The sequence below is a fragment of the Vombatus ursinus genome, unplaced genomic scaffold (assembly GCF_900497805.2).
Source record: "Vombatus ursinus unplaced genomic scaffold, bare-nosed wombat genome assembly UNPS02014822.1, whole genome shotgun sequence".
In the NCBI taxonomy this organism is placed as follows: Eukaryota; Metazoa; Chordata; class Mammalia; order Diprotodontia; family Vombatidae; genus Vombatus; species Vombatus ursinus.
In genome coordinates this window covers 634,717-652,077 of record NW_020954600.1, presented here as the reverse complement: position 1 = coordinate 652,077, position 17,361 = coordinate 634,717, and the positions used below count along the sequence as shown (strand labels likewise).

Here is a 17,361-nt window from a genome sequence, read left to right as displayed (position 1 = left end):
CTCTCTCCATGAAAGAAGGGTCTTAGCCTGGTCATGAAGAATCACCACAATCTGAGTCTGTTTCTTCACCTGGGTGGATCCATTTCAGTCTTACAATACTGGGAGGTGGAAGTCTTTAGTGAAGATTTAAAATTGGAGTGCAAAGCTACTCCTGATTGCTCCAAATATCCTAATTCTAGCCTAGAATCTACCCTAGTACTACATGGAAAAATACCCCTAGAACAAGAAGTTCCAAGATGAGTTCCCTTTAAAATGAGGATTAGATGTTACAAAGTGTTTAACCTGATACCTGACCAAGTCTCATGATTTGGCTGAAGACGGGCGAATGAAACAAAAACAAACAAACAAACAAAAAAACCCAACAAAACACTCACCTCCCATTGGGTGGAGGCTGCCCAGGGTGTTGAGATTCCCAGAAGAGGCAGTCTGCTGAAGGAGCTGCAAATAAAGCTAGACATTACACCAAAAAACAAAACAAGAGTGAGAGTGAGGGCTGGTTCCGCGTCTGGGAGAACTCTACAGCACAGCAAAGCGAGCACACAGGCCTAGGCCCCAAGAGAGGAGGGGGAGGAGTCCAGCAGCACAGCCCAGCACAATACAACACGGCTCAGCAAGAGCCTCCAAGGCTCCAAGACAACAAGGAAGCAATCAAAGAACAGTATAGCCAAAGGACAGCCCCAGGGAATGAGGGAAACCCCAGGTCTGAGAGGCAGGCCCCGCTTCTTGTAACAGGCCACCTCCCAGCTGAAGCCTCTGCCTTCAGGCTTTCTCCCTTAGGTTTTCAGGGTCACCTCTCTCCCCATGTGCACCCAAGTCATTTCCATCTAGATGCCTCACTGCCATCTGAAAACTGCCTAAGCACAAACACTCTTCCCTAGAGACCCTGCCCCTGCTGCTGGCAGCCCCACAGCCTTCATCTTGGCCAGGATAGCCTGCCATCTTTACTACCATGCATCTCAGAGAGACCCTGATTGCAAGTTCTGACAGTTCTAGAACATTTCCTACAATCACCTTGATTCTGCTCCAAGTAAGCTGGACCCTTTTCTCTTGGCTACACCCTCCCCAACCACAAGAACCTTTCCATACAAGCCAACCTACACTGACAGATCCCTGGGGATCAAGCTTATTTTCTTGCCTCGAGAGTTTGTTATACAAACTGTCCCATAGGCCTAGAAAAAAAACCTGCCCCCTTCTAGGTCACTTTGTGGCATTCATGAGACCAAGCTAGTAATGACACTCCCCACTGGTGCCCCTATGACCCTCATTTCTGCACGCATATTACAGCTACAGGTCCACTTACTTTGATCACATTTGTTAGACACTTCTTTAGTAAAACCTGCAACTTTAATGGCAGAAACCAATTCAAACAGAAACCCCACAACCCTTAATACAATGACACAGACCCAGCCTATAGATAAGGATGACAAGGAGAATGCCCTTTAAGGCCCCAAAACTAAAGTATTAGTGAGGGTCCCAAAGATAACATTAGCTCACACAGATATAGGTCTTTAAGGTTTCCAAATCACATTATATTTGCGATGTCACTTGCTCCTCGCAACAACTCCAGAAACAGGTGTTATTCCCATTTTACAAACGAGGAAGCTAAGGCTCCAAGGTTAAACTGGCCGAGGATCACCCAGTTTTTCAGGGTTCGAAGCAGAATCTGAACCCAGGTCTTCCAGACACATTAGCAGCCTTGAGTCACAAGGGAGCTGCATCAGTAGAGGAGTTCCCCACAGTGCTGTTTCTCCTCAGCCCTCCAAGGCATCATGCAAGGTCCTGAAGGAGCTTTCAGCAGAATGAGGACTGAAACCTCTGGTAACAAGCCCATCTTAGCCCAAGCTAAACTGCTTAAATAATCAAAGTGGTGAAGTAAGCCCACGAAGAAAGCCAGGAGTGGAGGAAACAATCACACTAAACAGTCTTCCTGTTACTGAAAGTGTTATCAGGTTATAACAAATCTGCACCCTGAACATTTTTACAACAGTGATAAGCAGCTGTCATCCCTCAGCCGCAGTGCAGTGAGGGCCTAAGAACACCCAGCCCACTTCCCTCAGGTTTGGAAACCAATGGTGGTAGCTGTCCCTTCTTTCAGCTCTTCCACAGCAAAAAGACCGAACAGTATTTCTTATATGCTGCTTTTATTCTTCCACGGGCACTCTAGAAACTGCCCATTTCAAACGGGCAGTGTTTCTCCTTTCCTCTACTGGCTATGCCTCTCTGGAGGGCTGGCTCCAAGAGCCTTCTGGGACACTTACTACTGTGGTGCTTGATTTGGGTCTGTTCATGCTGCTGACCTTGGAACAGAAAGATGGGAGGCAGGGTGCCACAAAGCACGCCACTTCCATACAACAAAGCATCCTTGGGAAATGCATCTATAGGGTTCCTATAATAATCGTGTCAGCTTCTTGCTCTCATGGGAGAGAATAATTCAGGAAACCTTTGAGGAAACCTCTGTATCCAGCTGGAAAGTATCTAATATTAGGTAGCACAACAGGAGCACCAGGATATGAGGAGGAGAGAAAAGAGTACAAGATAAATGGATTAAGAATTTAGTTTTCTGCCTAACTGTCACAGAAGGAAGCCTCAGGTGCAATTAGAGAATAAACAGACAGACAGAAATACAGACAGACAAGCCAGTCAGATGCCTGGTGACTCCATTTTGGCATCTGCCCACTACTGCGCCTGCTTCGCTGGCGTCTATTTCAGAACCAATTGCCCAGGAGTCCTACTCCATGGGCAAAGAGCCAGGCTTGAAGACTCACTGCTAAGTACTGGGGTCCCAGAGTGTTCAGCCCAGCGAGATTCCCCCACACGGATGCAGCACTGATCTGCTGCATCTGCTGCTGCAGCTGCTGGGCCATGCGTTTCTGTTCTTTGTCCTTCTGGGTGTCTGCAAACTTCACCACGATGGGAGAGGAGCAGCCCTAAAGAGGCAACCAAGGGAAAAGTAAGGAAAAAAAAATGAGTCTGTTCCCTAATTCCAGTATCAAACAGGGAGGGAGCTAAAGGCTCAAAGGTGAGGTAGCAGATTTTAGCTGCCGCAGACGTGCAACCGCGGTGGGAAGCTGCCATCAAAGGAGAGCCACAACTGCCCTTCCTTTACGCTGGCAGGCACTTCCAGACTACACAACCAGTTCCCTACTGAGAGCAGAGGCAAGCCCTGACACTTTGGCATCCTGGCCCAATGAACGACCAATTCTCCGTATTCTACCTTATGGGATTTCCCCCTTTTCAAAGGGGTCTTTACCTCCATAGTCTGTGCTTGATGCATCGCCTTGATGGCTGTCTGTGCCATGGCTCGTGTTGTAAATGTCACAAATGCACAACCTGGTGGAAGAAGGAACATCCTCGGTCTTCAGAGAGTCCAAAGATCTCTCATGTATAAAAGCAGAAAGAGTTTTAGCTGGATGCTAAAAAGCAAGGTGGTGTGCTGGTCATCTGGACGAAGGGATGCTCAGGGGCTCTTCCAGCACAGCTGGCTGGGGAGATCAGCTTTAATATAAAGGCAAACATATGGCCTAAGAGAGGGGCACCCCAAACCTCGTCACACGGATTAAGTCCTGCTGTCTAGGGATCATTCACTTTTACCAACTAAGAGAAAAAGCACCTCACATTTAATACCTCAAGAGCTCAGAGTGTTCATACCTCGGCTCAGACCATCAGGACCTCGTAATATTCTGCACTCTTCAATCTGTCCGAAGGAAGAGAACATGACTCGGATATCGTTTTCATTGCACTTCTTGGAAATCATACCAATAAACAGCTTCCTGTCTTCCACTGCTAAGAGACCAAAGTACAAAAGGCTTCTAAATGTTACTTTGAAAGACAAGGAGAAAAGGGTGAAGGTGTCCACACTTACTGAGGGCCGAACAGAGGCGTCTCTCACTGGGTCTTGCTGTCCAGTTGTCTTTTTCCATCTACTCTCTAATGGCTAAAATCCACCCCCTACCTTTTCTGCCGTCTCCCTTCTCTCCTGACCATAAGGCCTATGACCATCAAGACAGAAATTCCAATTAATTCTAACAGTTCTTAAATATAGTCTACTCAACTTGCTACCAATTCTAATTTCTTTCATTTGCCTTACTATTTGTTATTATAATACAGAAAAATTGAGAAAATCATCCATTTCCTGCCCAACCCACCTGGCCCTCTGTAATTCAGAAATTTTGATAATAATAAAGCTTAGAGAACTGTCCTGATTAGGGGAAAGATCAACAATATATTTACCATTGTTTTTTTCACTGTCTGCAGGTTTCATCTGTATAGGATGATGCATCTGAAAAAGAAAAATGCTACCACTTTTACTCACACATTGGCTATGAATTCTTCAAGACTCTGGGCCGAAACCGTATCTCAAAATCTCCTCGGTGTATATTATAGTATATATCATATTATACTGCATTATAGTACACTGCACATACTAAGCATCTAAGGTCTGTGTGTCAAATGTATAAAATACTAACATTTCTGGGATAGTGAATTATAACACTGGTGTCTTGGAAGCTTTTCTTGATTATTCTATTACAGCACCATTTTTATCCCAAACTTAGGGCTCAGACAACAGAGAGTCAAGATAACAAAGGCCCAAGGCTACAGAAAACATTCTCATCAATTTCTCATAGATATCTGTGGAATTCCTTGTGAGCTTGCTCTTTGGGAAAGGGTCTTTGGTACTGGGCCCAGGAGCTCATCATACTTGTCAATACCACTCTAAGTCTTCCTGATAGAATGGATGCTCTCTCTTCTTACCCCTGGGAGGATCTTCATATTGTGAAGAGCGTTCTGTGCTTCTAGTGCAGCTTTCCGGGTGTAAAATGTAACAAAACAGCACCCTGTAATCACAAACTTAAATGATTAGGACTGCTCTTGTGCAAGAAAGTAATTTTTATTTTTTATTTTTTTTTTTAGGCAATTGAGGTTAAGTGACTTGCACAGGGTCACACAGCTAGTAAGTATCATGTGTTTGGTCTGAGGCCACATTGGAACTCAGGTCCTCCTGACTTCAGGGCCAGTGCTCTATCCACTGCGCCACCTAGCTGCCCCCAAGAAATAATTTTTAGACAACTTGGCTTCCAGATAGGAACAGCGTACGGTCAGAACTCTTGCAAGGAGATGGAGAAAGAAATAAACAATTCACAAGATCGTTTAAATTTTTAAATGCCCTATCTAAATAAGAAATTAATAAGGTTATGTTGAAATTGATACAGTTTCTTATACCACTAAATATACTCTTATGAGATCAAACTGAACCTAGCTGCAAACTTCTTCAGCAGTTTCTTTTAAAAACTTGCAAAGGTCAAATGCCATTTTCCTTCTCATTTTATTCTTTAGTAATGCACCAGGTGTAGAAAATGTGCTTTGCCCACGCAGTAAGTATTTGGGGAATAAATGTATTCCAAAAGCACCTGTATGATCAGCTTCATGTCCCTGCTCTCTCACTGCCCAGGCTAAGATGCCAACTCCACCAACTGTCATGCCTACACTCTGCCCTATTAGATTTCCCTTACTCTTCTCCTGCCTTTCCCCCTGCCCCTGGGCATATCTCACTATGCGAGGAGGGAACTTTCCCCAAGAGATTCTCCCTTTTAACCTAGTTCAATCCTTCTGTTCCCTCAAGGCCCAGCTTGAGTACCACCTCCAAGTTGAAGATTTCTCAGATTTTTCCAGCTAAAAATGATCCCTCTTCCTCTCAAACCACTCTGATGCAGTCACTCTATTCTAACTCATACTAGTGTTCTTGTCTTATCACACTTATTAGACTTAAGCTCCTTGAAGGCATGGACTGTGTCTTTTTTAATGGGGGGGGAGAGGTGGCAGAGGCAGCAGCAGCAATAATAAAAGCAGATGATGAGAATACTAATAACAATAATGAAATTTCCATAATGTTTTAAGGTATAAAGGACAGAATCACACAATTCAGAGTTAGATGGGATCTCAGTAGCCATCTCATCCAAATATTGCCTGAAAGGAATCTCTTCTATGACATACTTGACAAACGGCCATTCAAACTCTATCTGAAGACCTCTCAAGGCCACCCATTCCACTCCTAGGTAGGTCTAATTACTGGCAAGGTTTTCAGGGTATCAAACCTAGACTTTCCTCTCTAGGAACTATACACATGATTCATGCCGTTATAAACATAAAGAATCTGAGGTTTGCTGACTAGCCCAGAATCCCACAAATAAAAATTGATGAGGGTGTGTCTTCAAGGTTGGAGGACTCTGCAATAAGCCATGTTGCCTCATTGTGTACCCACAATGCCAAGCACTGTGCCTTGCACACAGGAAACACTTCATAAAATATCTTCTGAAGGGAAATGAGTATCAGACATTATCCTCATTCTTATCATCCTCAGTCATTTACTTCTTAAGTGACTTTTAATTTTTTTCCAAGTCAACAAGTATTAAGTACTTCCTAAGTGCCAGGCACTAAACCAAGCGAAGTTTAGCTAAAAGGGCAGCCTTCTTTCCTAAGAGCAGAGGCAACTGAGCAGTGAGAAAACATGTATCTAAGATTGATCGATCAATCATCATAGGATCCTACGTGACAGGAATTATACCTAGAAAATTAAATCTTTTCTCATAAGTGAGAAAGAACCAAAGTCCTCACCTTTGCTCTGGGGAGGATTTTGGCTCCTATCCCTCAGGACATTGATTTCATAGACAGCACCATACTGTTCAAATAGTTCCCTCAGATCTTTTTCAGACCAGCTCCTAGGAACCTGACCCACAAACATCTTGATGGCGTCAAGGTCAGGTTGGTCTGGGTGATCCAGTGTTCCATTCATTTTCTTTGAGCTGCATGAGATAAACAGAAGCCTCCATTACACGATCCAATCAGACTAACCTAGAAGATTTTTCTTTTAAGCAAGTACAGCACCGAAGTGCCTCATCGGGAACTACATTAAGTATATTCTAGTACCTTAAATGTACACTTATATACTCCAGAGACCTGGAAGAAATTTTTTACCTTAGATATATGGGATTACAAGGAACCAGAAAGGCTCCTCTTGCTTATACTGAGCACATCCCCAAGAGCTAAGGCAATCAATCAAACAAACAATAATCATTTATTAATCACATAATTATGTATGTGCCAGGCACTGGGCTAGGAGCTGGGCACACAAAGACCAAAACAAACAAACATACACATAAATAAATGAAGCAATCCCTGCTCTCAAGGAGCTTACATTAAGAGGCAAAGGAAGACGACCAGTCAGGAGCTGTTAGCATCTACTTGGAAATGGAATAATGGAATTAACGTTGCCAAGAGGCCTGAAGTGCTATTCCCCCTCATCATCTACTCCCCCCTCCCCACCTCCAGCAGTGCTTGTACAGGGAAAGGAAAGTCTACTTGATAAGCATGTTCTTTCTGTTCTTTTGCTGTCCCTCCCACCATGGCTTTCCCCTTCTGTTGGCTCCTCCAGTGAAGTCACCATTCTGTGTTGAGGACATCATTGTCTGTTGCCATGGAAATGATAATGCTCTTTTCTGAGCATGAGAATTTCACAGCAGAATCAAATAGGTAAGCCTACCCAAAATATGACCACTTTTAAACAAACTTCCAAAGTACTTAATTAATCAAATAAAAATTCCACAAAAGCAAGAGTAATTGACTTGCATAAAGGAGAACTTTTAAAACCCTGGACCAAAGACAAGTCCTCGACTTCCTACACAAGAAAAAGGCACAAGTTAAAATATCGACAAAAACGATTAATAATAATCCCAATAATTCTGAGTCCTGGGCTCACACAGCAGAGGTAGGCTTTGAAGAAAAAGAAAAAAAAAGTAAAAACGAGTACCATCATAATTTAGAGCAAAAAGGGGACTTAGATCATACAGTTAAACCTCCTCAACTTCCACACTGGTATACTGAAAGTGAGAGCAGTGACCAGGACTGTCCCATGCCACACAGGAAGAGAGAGGCAGATTCCACCAGATCCTTTGATTCCAACTTTCAACACTGCACTCTGTCAAATGCAAAGTTCCTTCTCTACCATCACTTTAGGCAGATGTATTAATTTTACCATCTCTAGGTTACCTTGAGATTCAGTATCCTCACCTGGTTTTGACATGCTACTCAACCTAGCTCCGTGCTAATGAATGCCATTTCACCAAAACCCAAACTCCCCCAGGACTCTTGGAGAGCATCTTGAGAGAATTACAGAGCAACACAATTTATCATTATCAACCTTTTATTTTCCTTTCCTCTTTATCAATCTTATAGGCTATTTTCTTTTCATTTCCTTTATAGACAATTAAATTTCAAATCACCTCTCCTACCAATTTATCAAATTTGCCTGAAACTTTTTCACCAATCTATCTGTGGGAGTTTGTTCTTTCCCCTATGGTCTTTAACCATGTTCTATAATCCTTCTAATATTAAACAATTTTTTTTTTGCTCCTCCAATCATCTTTCCTCTGCCTTGTTTCCTCTTAGCTTTCAGATTTGTTACTTAAAATAAAAATGTTTTAATACTTCTACTTCAATTGTCTCTCAATTCCATGCACTTTAATATTGGTCATTTCATTGACTAGCACTGTTCTCCAGTCACTAAAGACTTTCTAGCTAATTATCTTTTTTCAGTCTAAGACCAACTACAAAACATTGAGCACATTAATTTATTAAGAGTCAAATTGTGACGTCCTGCAGGTGTTCAAAGGCATGGCAGCCGTACAACAGTTGTTCCAACCCTGCTTATTAGCAGTCGCCCAAAGGCCTTTCAATGAATATTTCACCAATTTCAGAACTGGAAGACCTCAGAGGCCGTTTAGTGCCATCCATTCAGAAAGATCCCTTCACCAACAAACCCACCTCCCCTTTGCTTGAATTTTCAGGAGGAATAAATCAACCCCCTCTACAGAAAGCTGACTCTAATTTTAGACAGCTATTAGAAAAGTCTTTGTAATGCCAAACCTCACTTTGCCTCTGAACTTGTACTCATGGCCCTTGGTTTTGTCTCTGAAGCCAAAGAGATCCAGTCCAACACCCCAAGTGAGGAGATACACTAAGACTTCTCCAGATAAATAGCCCTCATTCCTTCAACCAATCATCAGGCTCTTCTCTCTTCTGGATACAGACAGTTCTCACTTTAAGTAAACTCACCAATTTGACTTTACATAAAGAATTCTGCATTCTCCAAACCCCCACCTACTTTACTGTATACTACTGTGTTCTCTCTTTCTCTCTCTCTCTCCACTCTATGGCCTCCCATGCCCCATGCCCCCACCAAAACAACAACAACAAAAGAACCCTAAAACACCACAACCTTAAAAAAAAAAACCAAAACCAATCCTCCAAACAAAAGCAGAAGAAAGAAAGCCCAGAGAAACTGCCACCACTGGATCAGGAACTTTGCTTGAGACATCTGGCACTGAGAGAAGATCTGCCCACTTCTCTAGCCCTGTGTGTCTGCTCAGTTACCACTTGTCTGACCCTGGCCACAATATGTTGCCTATCCTCTCCTGTCTGTACCTGGCCCCCATATCCCTTCTCTCAGTTCCAGCCAGGCCCCTACATAGCTGGCTCTGGCCCCCACGTGCTCCTCCTCCTGCTCTCCATTTTCTGCCTCTAGCCTTCAATTGTCTTTGAACTGTGTGCTGGCCCCCTCCCTCTACAGGCACACAGTCCCCTTCCTGCCTGCCAGCCTCCCTCCCTTCCTAAAGCCCCTGGGCAAATTTGCATTACATCAAAGTCACTTTTTCCTTAGAGGTCTGCAGAATGGTCCACTTACTTTGTGATAACTATCTGTATTCTTCTGCTTATCAATGATATTCCTCAACTGTGGCAGTTAGAAGCAAACTTAATAATCCATATTTGGTCTAAGACAGAATGCCACAAAAGGGAAGCTATGCCTCTCTTGATGCAACCTAAAATATAATCAGCTTTATTTTTTAACCACATCATATTGCTGACCTATGGAGTCCAAGTCCACTAAAACTCCCAGATCTTTTTCAAACTGATATCTTACCATGTCTTCCCCATCTCCACCTTTCACTTAGGAAGCAAAGTTTCTGAATACAAATCTAAGACTTCACATTTATCCTCACATTATTAGATTTGGACCAATATAACCCATCAAGATTTTTTTTTTGGCTCACTGACGCATAATCAAGTACACATTATTTGGGAGCATCTCGTTTGAGACCTTCTAACAAGCTAACATTTAACTACTGACTATCTCTCTGAGTTTGCTCATTCAACCATCTAGCTGAATACATCTAACTATCAAATGCCCGATATTTTGGCATCTTTTAATTAAAGACTTTGTCAAGTGCATTTCTAAGACCCAAGTAAAGTCTCTCCAATATTCCCCAAATGTACCAATTTAGTCATCCTGTCAATAAAAGATAAAAGTCAGTATGATGTAAGCTGGCTCTACATATTCTACACTTCCATTCACAAACAGGTGTTTGTGTTTGGGACATAGTAGGCACTCATAAAATAAATGCATGTTGACAGATCAACAGCCATATTTTTAATCATACATTTTAGAATTTTTTCAAGGACACTGACTAATAATTTGCTGAGTCTATTTTCATCATAAGACTTTGGGATAATTCCCCCCTTTTTAATCCTCTCTTGTTATTTGACCCCCATCTACAGAAACCTATATTAAAAGGTAGTCCTGAAACACAAATCCTTCTCATGTATCTCCCCAAAGTATTTGCTATCCTGGCCTGAGCTTTAAAATTTTCCCTAATAATTAATTTTTCCTAAGAGTTGTTTATTTAAAACTTTAAAAGTTTAAAACTCTACAGATTTTAATTTATTTAATTTTGTACATGGTTAAAGATAAAAGGTTTAGGTACTGGAGTCTATCATATGTTACTGTGTGAAAAAGGGCCTATGATTAGTCAAACAATGTACTTCACTACCCAATGCTCAGAGCAGGAAGAAAGTGATTTTGTCCTTTGAAAATAAGAGGTGGGGCAGCAAGGTGGAGCAGTGGATAGAGCACCAGCCCTGGAGTCAAGAGGACCTGAGTTCAAATCTGGCCTCAGACACTTGACACTAGCTATGTGACCCTAGGCAAGTCATTAAGCTCCAACTGCCTCAACCTCCCCCCCCAAAAAAATAAAATAAAGAGGTGATTCTCCCCCTTCTTTTTGATAACTCACCCCTAAACAACCTTTATTCTCCATGCTTAAATATAACACAAAAGTAAAGTGTGGCCATATTCCTCTCGACTCATATAGTTGAAATATTCAAAGAAGAGTGGCAAATTATTAAATCTGAAAGGGACAAAGATTTAACTAAGGACCAACTTGGGGTTCTAGAACCAAACTGTATGCATGAATGGCATAAGGGTTTTGCAAGGGAGACAGGGAGGCAGGAAGGAGAAGCAAAGAAAGGAAAGAGTGTCAACGAAACAGTAAAAATATATGCAGAGAAAAGCAGAAGGAAGTTGAGGTGGGGACATGCATTTTTTTTCTGCGATGCCTGAAAATAATATTTAGCCCAAGGATATATATAGACCCAAGCTATTTTCTCACCTTGCAAAAATTTGCTCATGGCTTCCTTAATAACAAAGATAATCAATCATCACCTAGATCAGGGGTTCTCAACCTGGACTATCCCCCCTATAAAGCCTGCCTCTTTCTCCCACTGTAGAATCCCTCCTATGAGGCACAAACTGGCCTTCACTCCTTTCCCACCCCTCTGTCACTGTCTTATCGTGGAACTTCCCTCTGTGCCTGGGTCCTTCTCACCTTCTTGAACTGGGCTATTATGGTAAGGCCCGTCCCCTCGACCCTGCTAAGATCCAACTAGGGCAGGCCTCCATTCTGGTCTTTCCCCTCTCAGATGTTTCTGGCCCCTTGAACCAGATTCTTGTTCTCCCCTCTACTCACACTCCTTTCTTCCTTCTCACTGTGACCATCACACTCCTCCACGCTCAGATTTTCCCAGTGTATCAGTCCTTCAATGGCGATGCTTTCACCCCTGTCTTGAAACCTTGGTGAACCAGTTCAACTCTACACTATTCTTTGCATTTGGATCCCTTGCCCCTACTTGCTCTTTCGCTGACCATAGCTTGCTCAAACCCAACTTTACATAACCTATCATCCACTATTTTCGCCCTTGTTCATATGCTGCTGACTGGAGCCAGATAACATCACAAAAATGTGCCAAATGGGTTCAATACAAATTTATGTTACATAATCTCTACTGGGCAAGGAAATCCTTTTATAACTCTAACTGATTCACTCTCCCACTCACCACAGTAGCTATGCCAAACATTTTCATAAATCTTTGTCTCCCATGGCACCTCTCTCCTACCCTCAGGTAAGGACTTTTCTTCATACTTCAGCGAAAAACTGGAGACCAACACTGAAACCTCCCTTTTCCTTCTCTCATCTCACATGACTCAGATCTCTTTCACCCATTTCACATGAAGAGGTGGCCTGTCTCCTTGTCAAGGAAAGCTTTACCACATGCACCTCTGATCCCATTCCATCCAATTTACTCCAGCAAACTGCCCGCTATCATCCCCACTCTCTCACTAATCTTCAGTCTCTTCCTCTCTACTGGCTGCTTCCCTGCTACATACAGACTGATGTCTTTCCCATTCTTAAAAAACCTTTATGTGTTCTAATGATCCCTCCACAGTTTATTCTATATTTCTTCTCCCTTTCTAGCCCTTTGAGAAAACCATCTATAAATGCTGCCTCCACTTCCTTTCCTGTCATTCTACTCCCTCTGCAATCTGGGTTCCATCCATCTTCATCTTTCAACTGAATCTGCTCTCTCCAAAGTTACCAGTGATCTCTTAGCTGCCAAATCTAATGGTCTTTTCTCAATCTCCCATCCTTCTTGACCTCTCTGCAGAGTCGGACACTGTTGATCACTTTCTTTCAGGTAATACTCTGTTCTCTCTAGGTTTTCCATATAATTTCTTTATCTTGCAGTATACTACCAGTCTGGCTAGTCCTCAATCACCTGTGCTGGCTCTTCATCGTGGGTGTGCCCCAAGGCTCTGGCCTGGATCTTTTCTTCTCTCCAGCTACTATTATTCCAGAGAAGTCAATGATCATCTCTATGCAGATGATTCTGGGATCCATCTATCCAGTCATAACCTCTCTCCTGACCTCCAGCAGTCTTGCAACTCAAAATGCCTATTGTACAACTTGAACTGGATGGCTCCTACAGACCTTAAACTTCTCCAAAACTCATTATCTTTCTCCTCATGTCTTCCTTTCTTCTTAATTTCCTGATAACCATAAAGGGCACTACCACACTCCCAAGTCACCCAGACTCATACCATGTCACCCTCTCTTCTCATCACTCCTCTAACTTCTCATTAACCAATCTGTTGTCATGTCCTGTTGATTTCATCTTTCCAATACTTCTTGTATACATACCTTCCACCGGTACAGGACACCCCTCAACACCTCAAGCCTGCACTACTCCACTAACAGCCTTCCAGTTGGTGTACCTGGTTCATCTTTCCCCACTCCAATCAATCCTCCAATAAGCTGCCAGCTGATCCTCCTAAAGAGTAGGTTTGATAATGTAGCCCTCTTACTCAATCAGCTTCATTGGTTCTCTATTATTTCCAGTCAGTCAACTGTTATTTTGTACTTACTCTGTACCAGCCACTGTGATAAGTGCTGAGGAGACTAAGAAAGTTAAAAAACAAAATAGTCCCTCTTCTCAAGGAGCTCACAGTCCAACGCAGGAGGCAACATGCAAACAGCTGTTTATAAACGAGATATTCAATGGATAAATTAGGAAAAAAATCACCAGAGGGAAAGCACTAGTATTAATGAGGAACAAAAGGGCTTCTTGCAGAAGGTAGGATTTCAGGTGGGATTTGAAGGAACTTAGGAGGAGGAGGAAATAATTCCAGGCATAGGGGACAATACCAAGTAAGAAGATGGAGTGTCTTGTGTAAAGGAAGAGCAAGGGGGGTTGGGGGTAGAGACAGGGACAGACAGAAATGGGCAGACCAGCAACGTGAAGGGTGGACTCAAGTGGGGAAAGACTTGAGGCAGAGATAGCAATGAGCAGGCTATTACAAAAGTCCAAGAATGAGATGAATTTGGAACTGTATCACAGTGGTGGCAGTGTCAGGAGATAAAATAACTTACCTCTGGTGAAGCATCAATATTCTTTTTTTTTTCTTTCCGGTGAGGTAATTGGGGTTAAGTGACTTACCCAGGGCCACACAGCTAGTAAGCATCATGTGTGTGAGACTGGATTTGAACTCATGTCCTCCTGAATTCAAGGCCAGAGCTCTATCCACTACACCACCTAGCTGCCCCAAGCATCAATATTCTTAACCTGTAAATGAGGGAGTACCTTTTCCAGTGCTAACATTGTGTACTAACTGTGTATCTGTATGGGGGGAAGAGGATAGGAAGGAAGGAAGGAGGGAAAGGAGGGAGGAAAGAGACAAAGTAAGGAATATTCAGGAACAAATATAAAATTCTGACTTTTGTTGTTGTTTTGTATTATTTTGTTGAAAGTTCTCAGAAGCTGTTTACTTCTTCCTCACATCTTGCTCTGAAGCTACCCTGGCTTGTTTTGCCTGGAATCCAAAAAGACTAGCACTGGCCCAGGCTAACTGGCACGAAGACTAGCAACTGCCTTGAAATTCTTCTAATGTTCTGTAATGACATGAGATTTCTCTTTCTCACAGATATTTCTGATGAGCACAACTGGTAGTGAAAGCTGTGTTGCTAACCTTAGCAGAGCTATCTCCCTTCTCAAAGGCAGATGCTTTCCTTGGGAAGAGGATTAGTCTGGAATACTATTCTTTCAGCTGCTGCACATTTGCCTAGAGACACTCTGTAGACTTATTTTGATGACGAGGGTACACAGAGATACCAATGGTCCGTGCCACTTTTGTATGGATACCAGCCACTCCCAGAGCTTTTCCAAGGTGAATCCTTTACTAGCACATACTCTGGTGTGGGGATAGTGGAGAACCTCATGACTGGCCAGAAGGGACCAGATACAGGGTGAGGAGCAATTTGACAGGCTCTTGCTTGACGGCCATTTCATCTTCTCATCTTCGTGGCTGTCTAGTTAAACCATGTGGTAACTTATCTTTGCCAGTCTTTGTGAAAATGGAGCTTCAGAATCATGTCATTTTGGCTGGGCGCCATGGCTGCTTAGAGCCCTCCTCACAGGCATCACCACCGAATACGAAGGCTGTTCCACTTCTAAAGCCTTTTCCAACACTGTGTCTTTTCACTGATTATCTCCCTTGCCTAGAACTCTCCTCAACTTGTCTCTTGCCTAACCTGACTTCCTTCAAGTCTCAGCTAAAGTCCTACCTTCTGCATAAAATCTCTCCCTGCCCTGATTAATGCCAATGCCATTGTTCTGAGATTGCTTTCAATTTATTCTTATTTCTTCTTCCTCAACTTCTAAAATACATGTGTTATGTATGCGTGTCATTTATATACAACTGTTTGCATTCTGTCTCCCCAATCAGAATGTCAGCTCCCTAAGGGCAGGGGTTGTTGTTTTTTCCTTTGCATTCCCAGCATTTAGCACAGGGCCTGGCACATAGTAAGTGCTTAATGAATGTCTGTCGATTTGTTTTTCAACTGGGATCTCCGAACTTTTTTTCACTCCTTTTATAACTATAGTTCAATCCAGTTGGCTTCCTTTGAGACCCTATGTATTTTATCTTATGCATTTACAAACATTTTTGGAAGAAGAGTTTCATCAAAGGGGTCCATGACAGAAAAAAAAAAGGTGAAGAACCTATAATCTAGATAAAAAACTGAAAACAAAGCTAATCTGATGTTAGCTTCCCAAAGGACCAGAGTGAATGGTCAATTTCATCTGAAAATAACAGGACAGCTCAAGTTCCCTAGCGAAAACACATTTTCTTAGTGGCCTAGGGAAAACTCTTTTGGGGTCATATAACTCTGAAATAACTGCATGAGTTAGTCTGTTTGCAGTAACTAAGGGGTTGGGAAGGGAAAACCTACAAAATTTTGTTACATGAAGTTTTAAAATGTTCCAACCTGTTGAGATCTTCTGAAATCACAACTGTTACCCAATATCAGAGATTTATCTCCTAGTTTTGGGTTATCTGCACATTTTAGAGAAATACCACCTACGCATTTATCCAAGTCACTGTCATCATGTAAGTGGCCATGGTTAAACACAGTGCCTACTGACACTCCATTGGAGATCTCCTTCAAAGAGGTCAGGGAGAACATTCTTCTTGAGGTGCAGCCATATGACAACTCCAAATCCATTACTTCATTATTCCATCACTTTATCACCACTTAGTCTTCAAGAGTGAAATGAATGACTTTGTAGAAAGCTTTGTTAAAATCTAGGTAGACTTGAACAGAACCAAGGTAACAATTTATACAATGACTATGACAATGCAAAGGAAAATAACTCTGAAAGACTTTAAGAAACCTGATCAGTGAAATGAACTGGCCAATTAGAACTCTAGAAAACTGAGGATGAAGTTAGACAATTAAGACACAGGTAGAGGGGCAGCTAGGTGGCACAGCGGATAGAGGCACCAGCCATGGAGTAAGGAGGACCTGAGTTCAAATGCGGCCTCAGACACATAATACTCAATAACTGTGTGACTCTGGGCAAGTCCCCAATTCTCACACACACACACACACACACACACACACACACACACACACAAAAATATAGGTAGTAAAAAAGCATATTTCCTTTATTTGATTACACTTATTCACTACAGGGAAGGAATGGGGGCGAATGTTATAGTGATATTAAAAAAGGAGAGAAGAGTGTCAACGAAAGAGTTGCTAGTACAATTATCTTTAATACGTTCTTTTAGAAAACCAAGCTGTACTTGGTAGATTCATTGTTTCACACACAATGTTCGTTATGTTCTTAGAAAATTTTTGAAAAATCAGGTTAAACCATATCTATACCATCTAGCCAATCATGTTCCAACCCATTTAACTGACTTATTTTACCCTAGAAAATAATTGTGTAAACAACAACTGTGTGTAAGGAAAATCACAAGCCACATATCGATATATTCATCTTCTGATTCACATTCAACTTTCTTGTATAACCAGAATCCTACTGAGACAATGTATCCCAGTAGATCACAAGACAGATACATACATACATACATACAACCCATTTAACTGATATATTTTACCCTAGAAAATAACTGTGTGAACAACAACAGTGCAAGGAAAATCACAAGCCACATATCGATATATATCTATATAATCTTCTGATTCACATTCAACTTTCTTGTATAACCAGATTCCTACTGAGACAGTGTATCCCAGTCGATCACAAGATAGATACATACATAGAAGAGGTGTAAAGGGTTATTAGTGCAAGCCCCTCACTTTACAGATGAGGAAAGTCAGATCTAGAAAGATTAAT

At 42.2% G+C, this 17,361-nt stretch overlaps 1 protein-coding gene and 1 pseudogene across 6 annotated transcripts in view; both read right to left on the bottom strand.

The window, feature by feature from the left end:
* Nucleotides 1-17,361, bottom strand: part of CELF1 (CUGBP Elav-like family member 1) — a 112,971-nt gene that overhangs the window by 15,716 nt on the left and 79,894 nt on the right. For 2 of the 6 annotated variants that reach the window (XM_027837854.1, XM_027837855.1), the window contains exons 3-9: nt 6,613-6,800; nt 4,753-4,835; nt 4,231-4,279; nt 3,649-3,783; nt 3,251-3,330; nt 2,766-2,927; nt 375-450 (exon numbers count right to left, since the gene is read on the bottom strand). In XM_027837854.1, the coding sequence (XP_027693655.1) occupies nt 375-450; nt 2,766-2,927; nt 3,251-3,330; nt 3,649-3,783; nt 4,231-4,279; nt 4,753-4,835; nt 6,613-6,790 (763 nt within the window). In that variant the 5' untranslated portion in view covers nt 6,791-6,800. The remainder of the gene's footprint in view (nt 1-374; nt 451-2,765; nt 2,928-3,250; nt 3,331-3,648; nt 3,784-4,230; nt 4,280-4,752; nt 4,836-6,612; nt 6,801-17,361) is intronic. The other 4 variants (XM_027837858.1, XM_027837860.1, XM_027837856.1 and 1 more) reach the window with 2 other exon arrangements.
* Nucleotides 14,486-15,113, bottom strand: LOC114024731 (annotated as a pseudogene).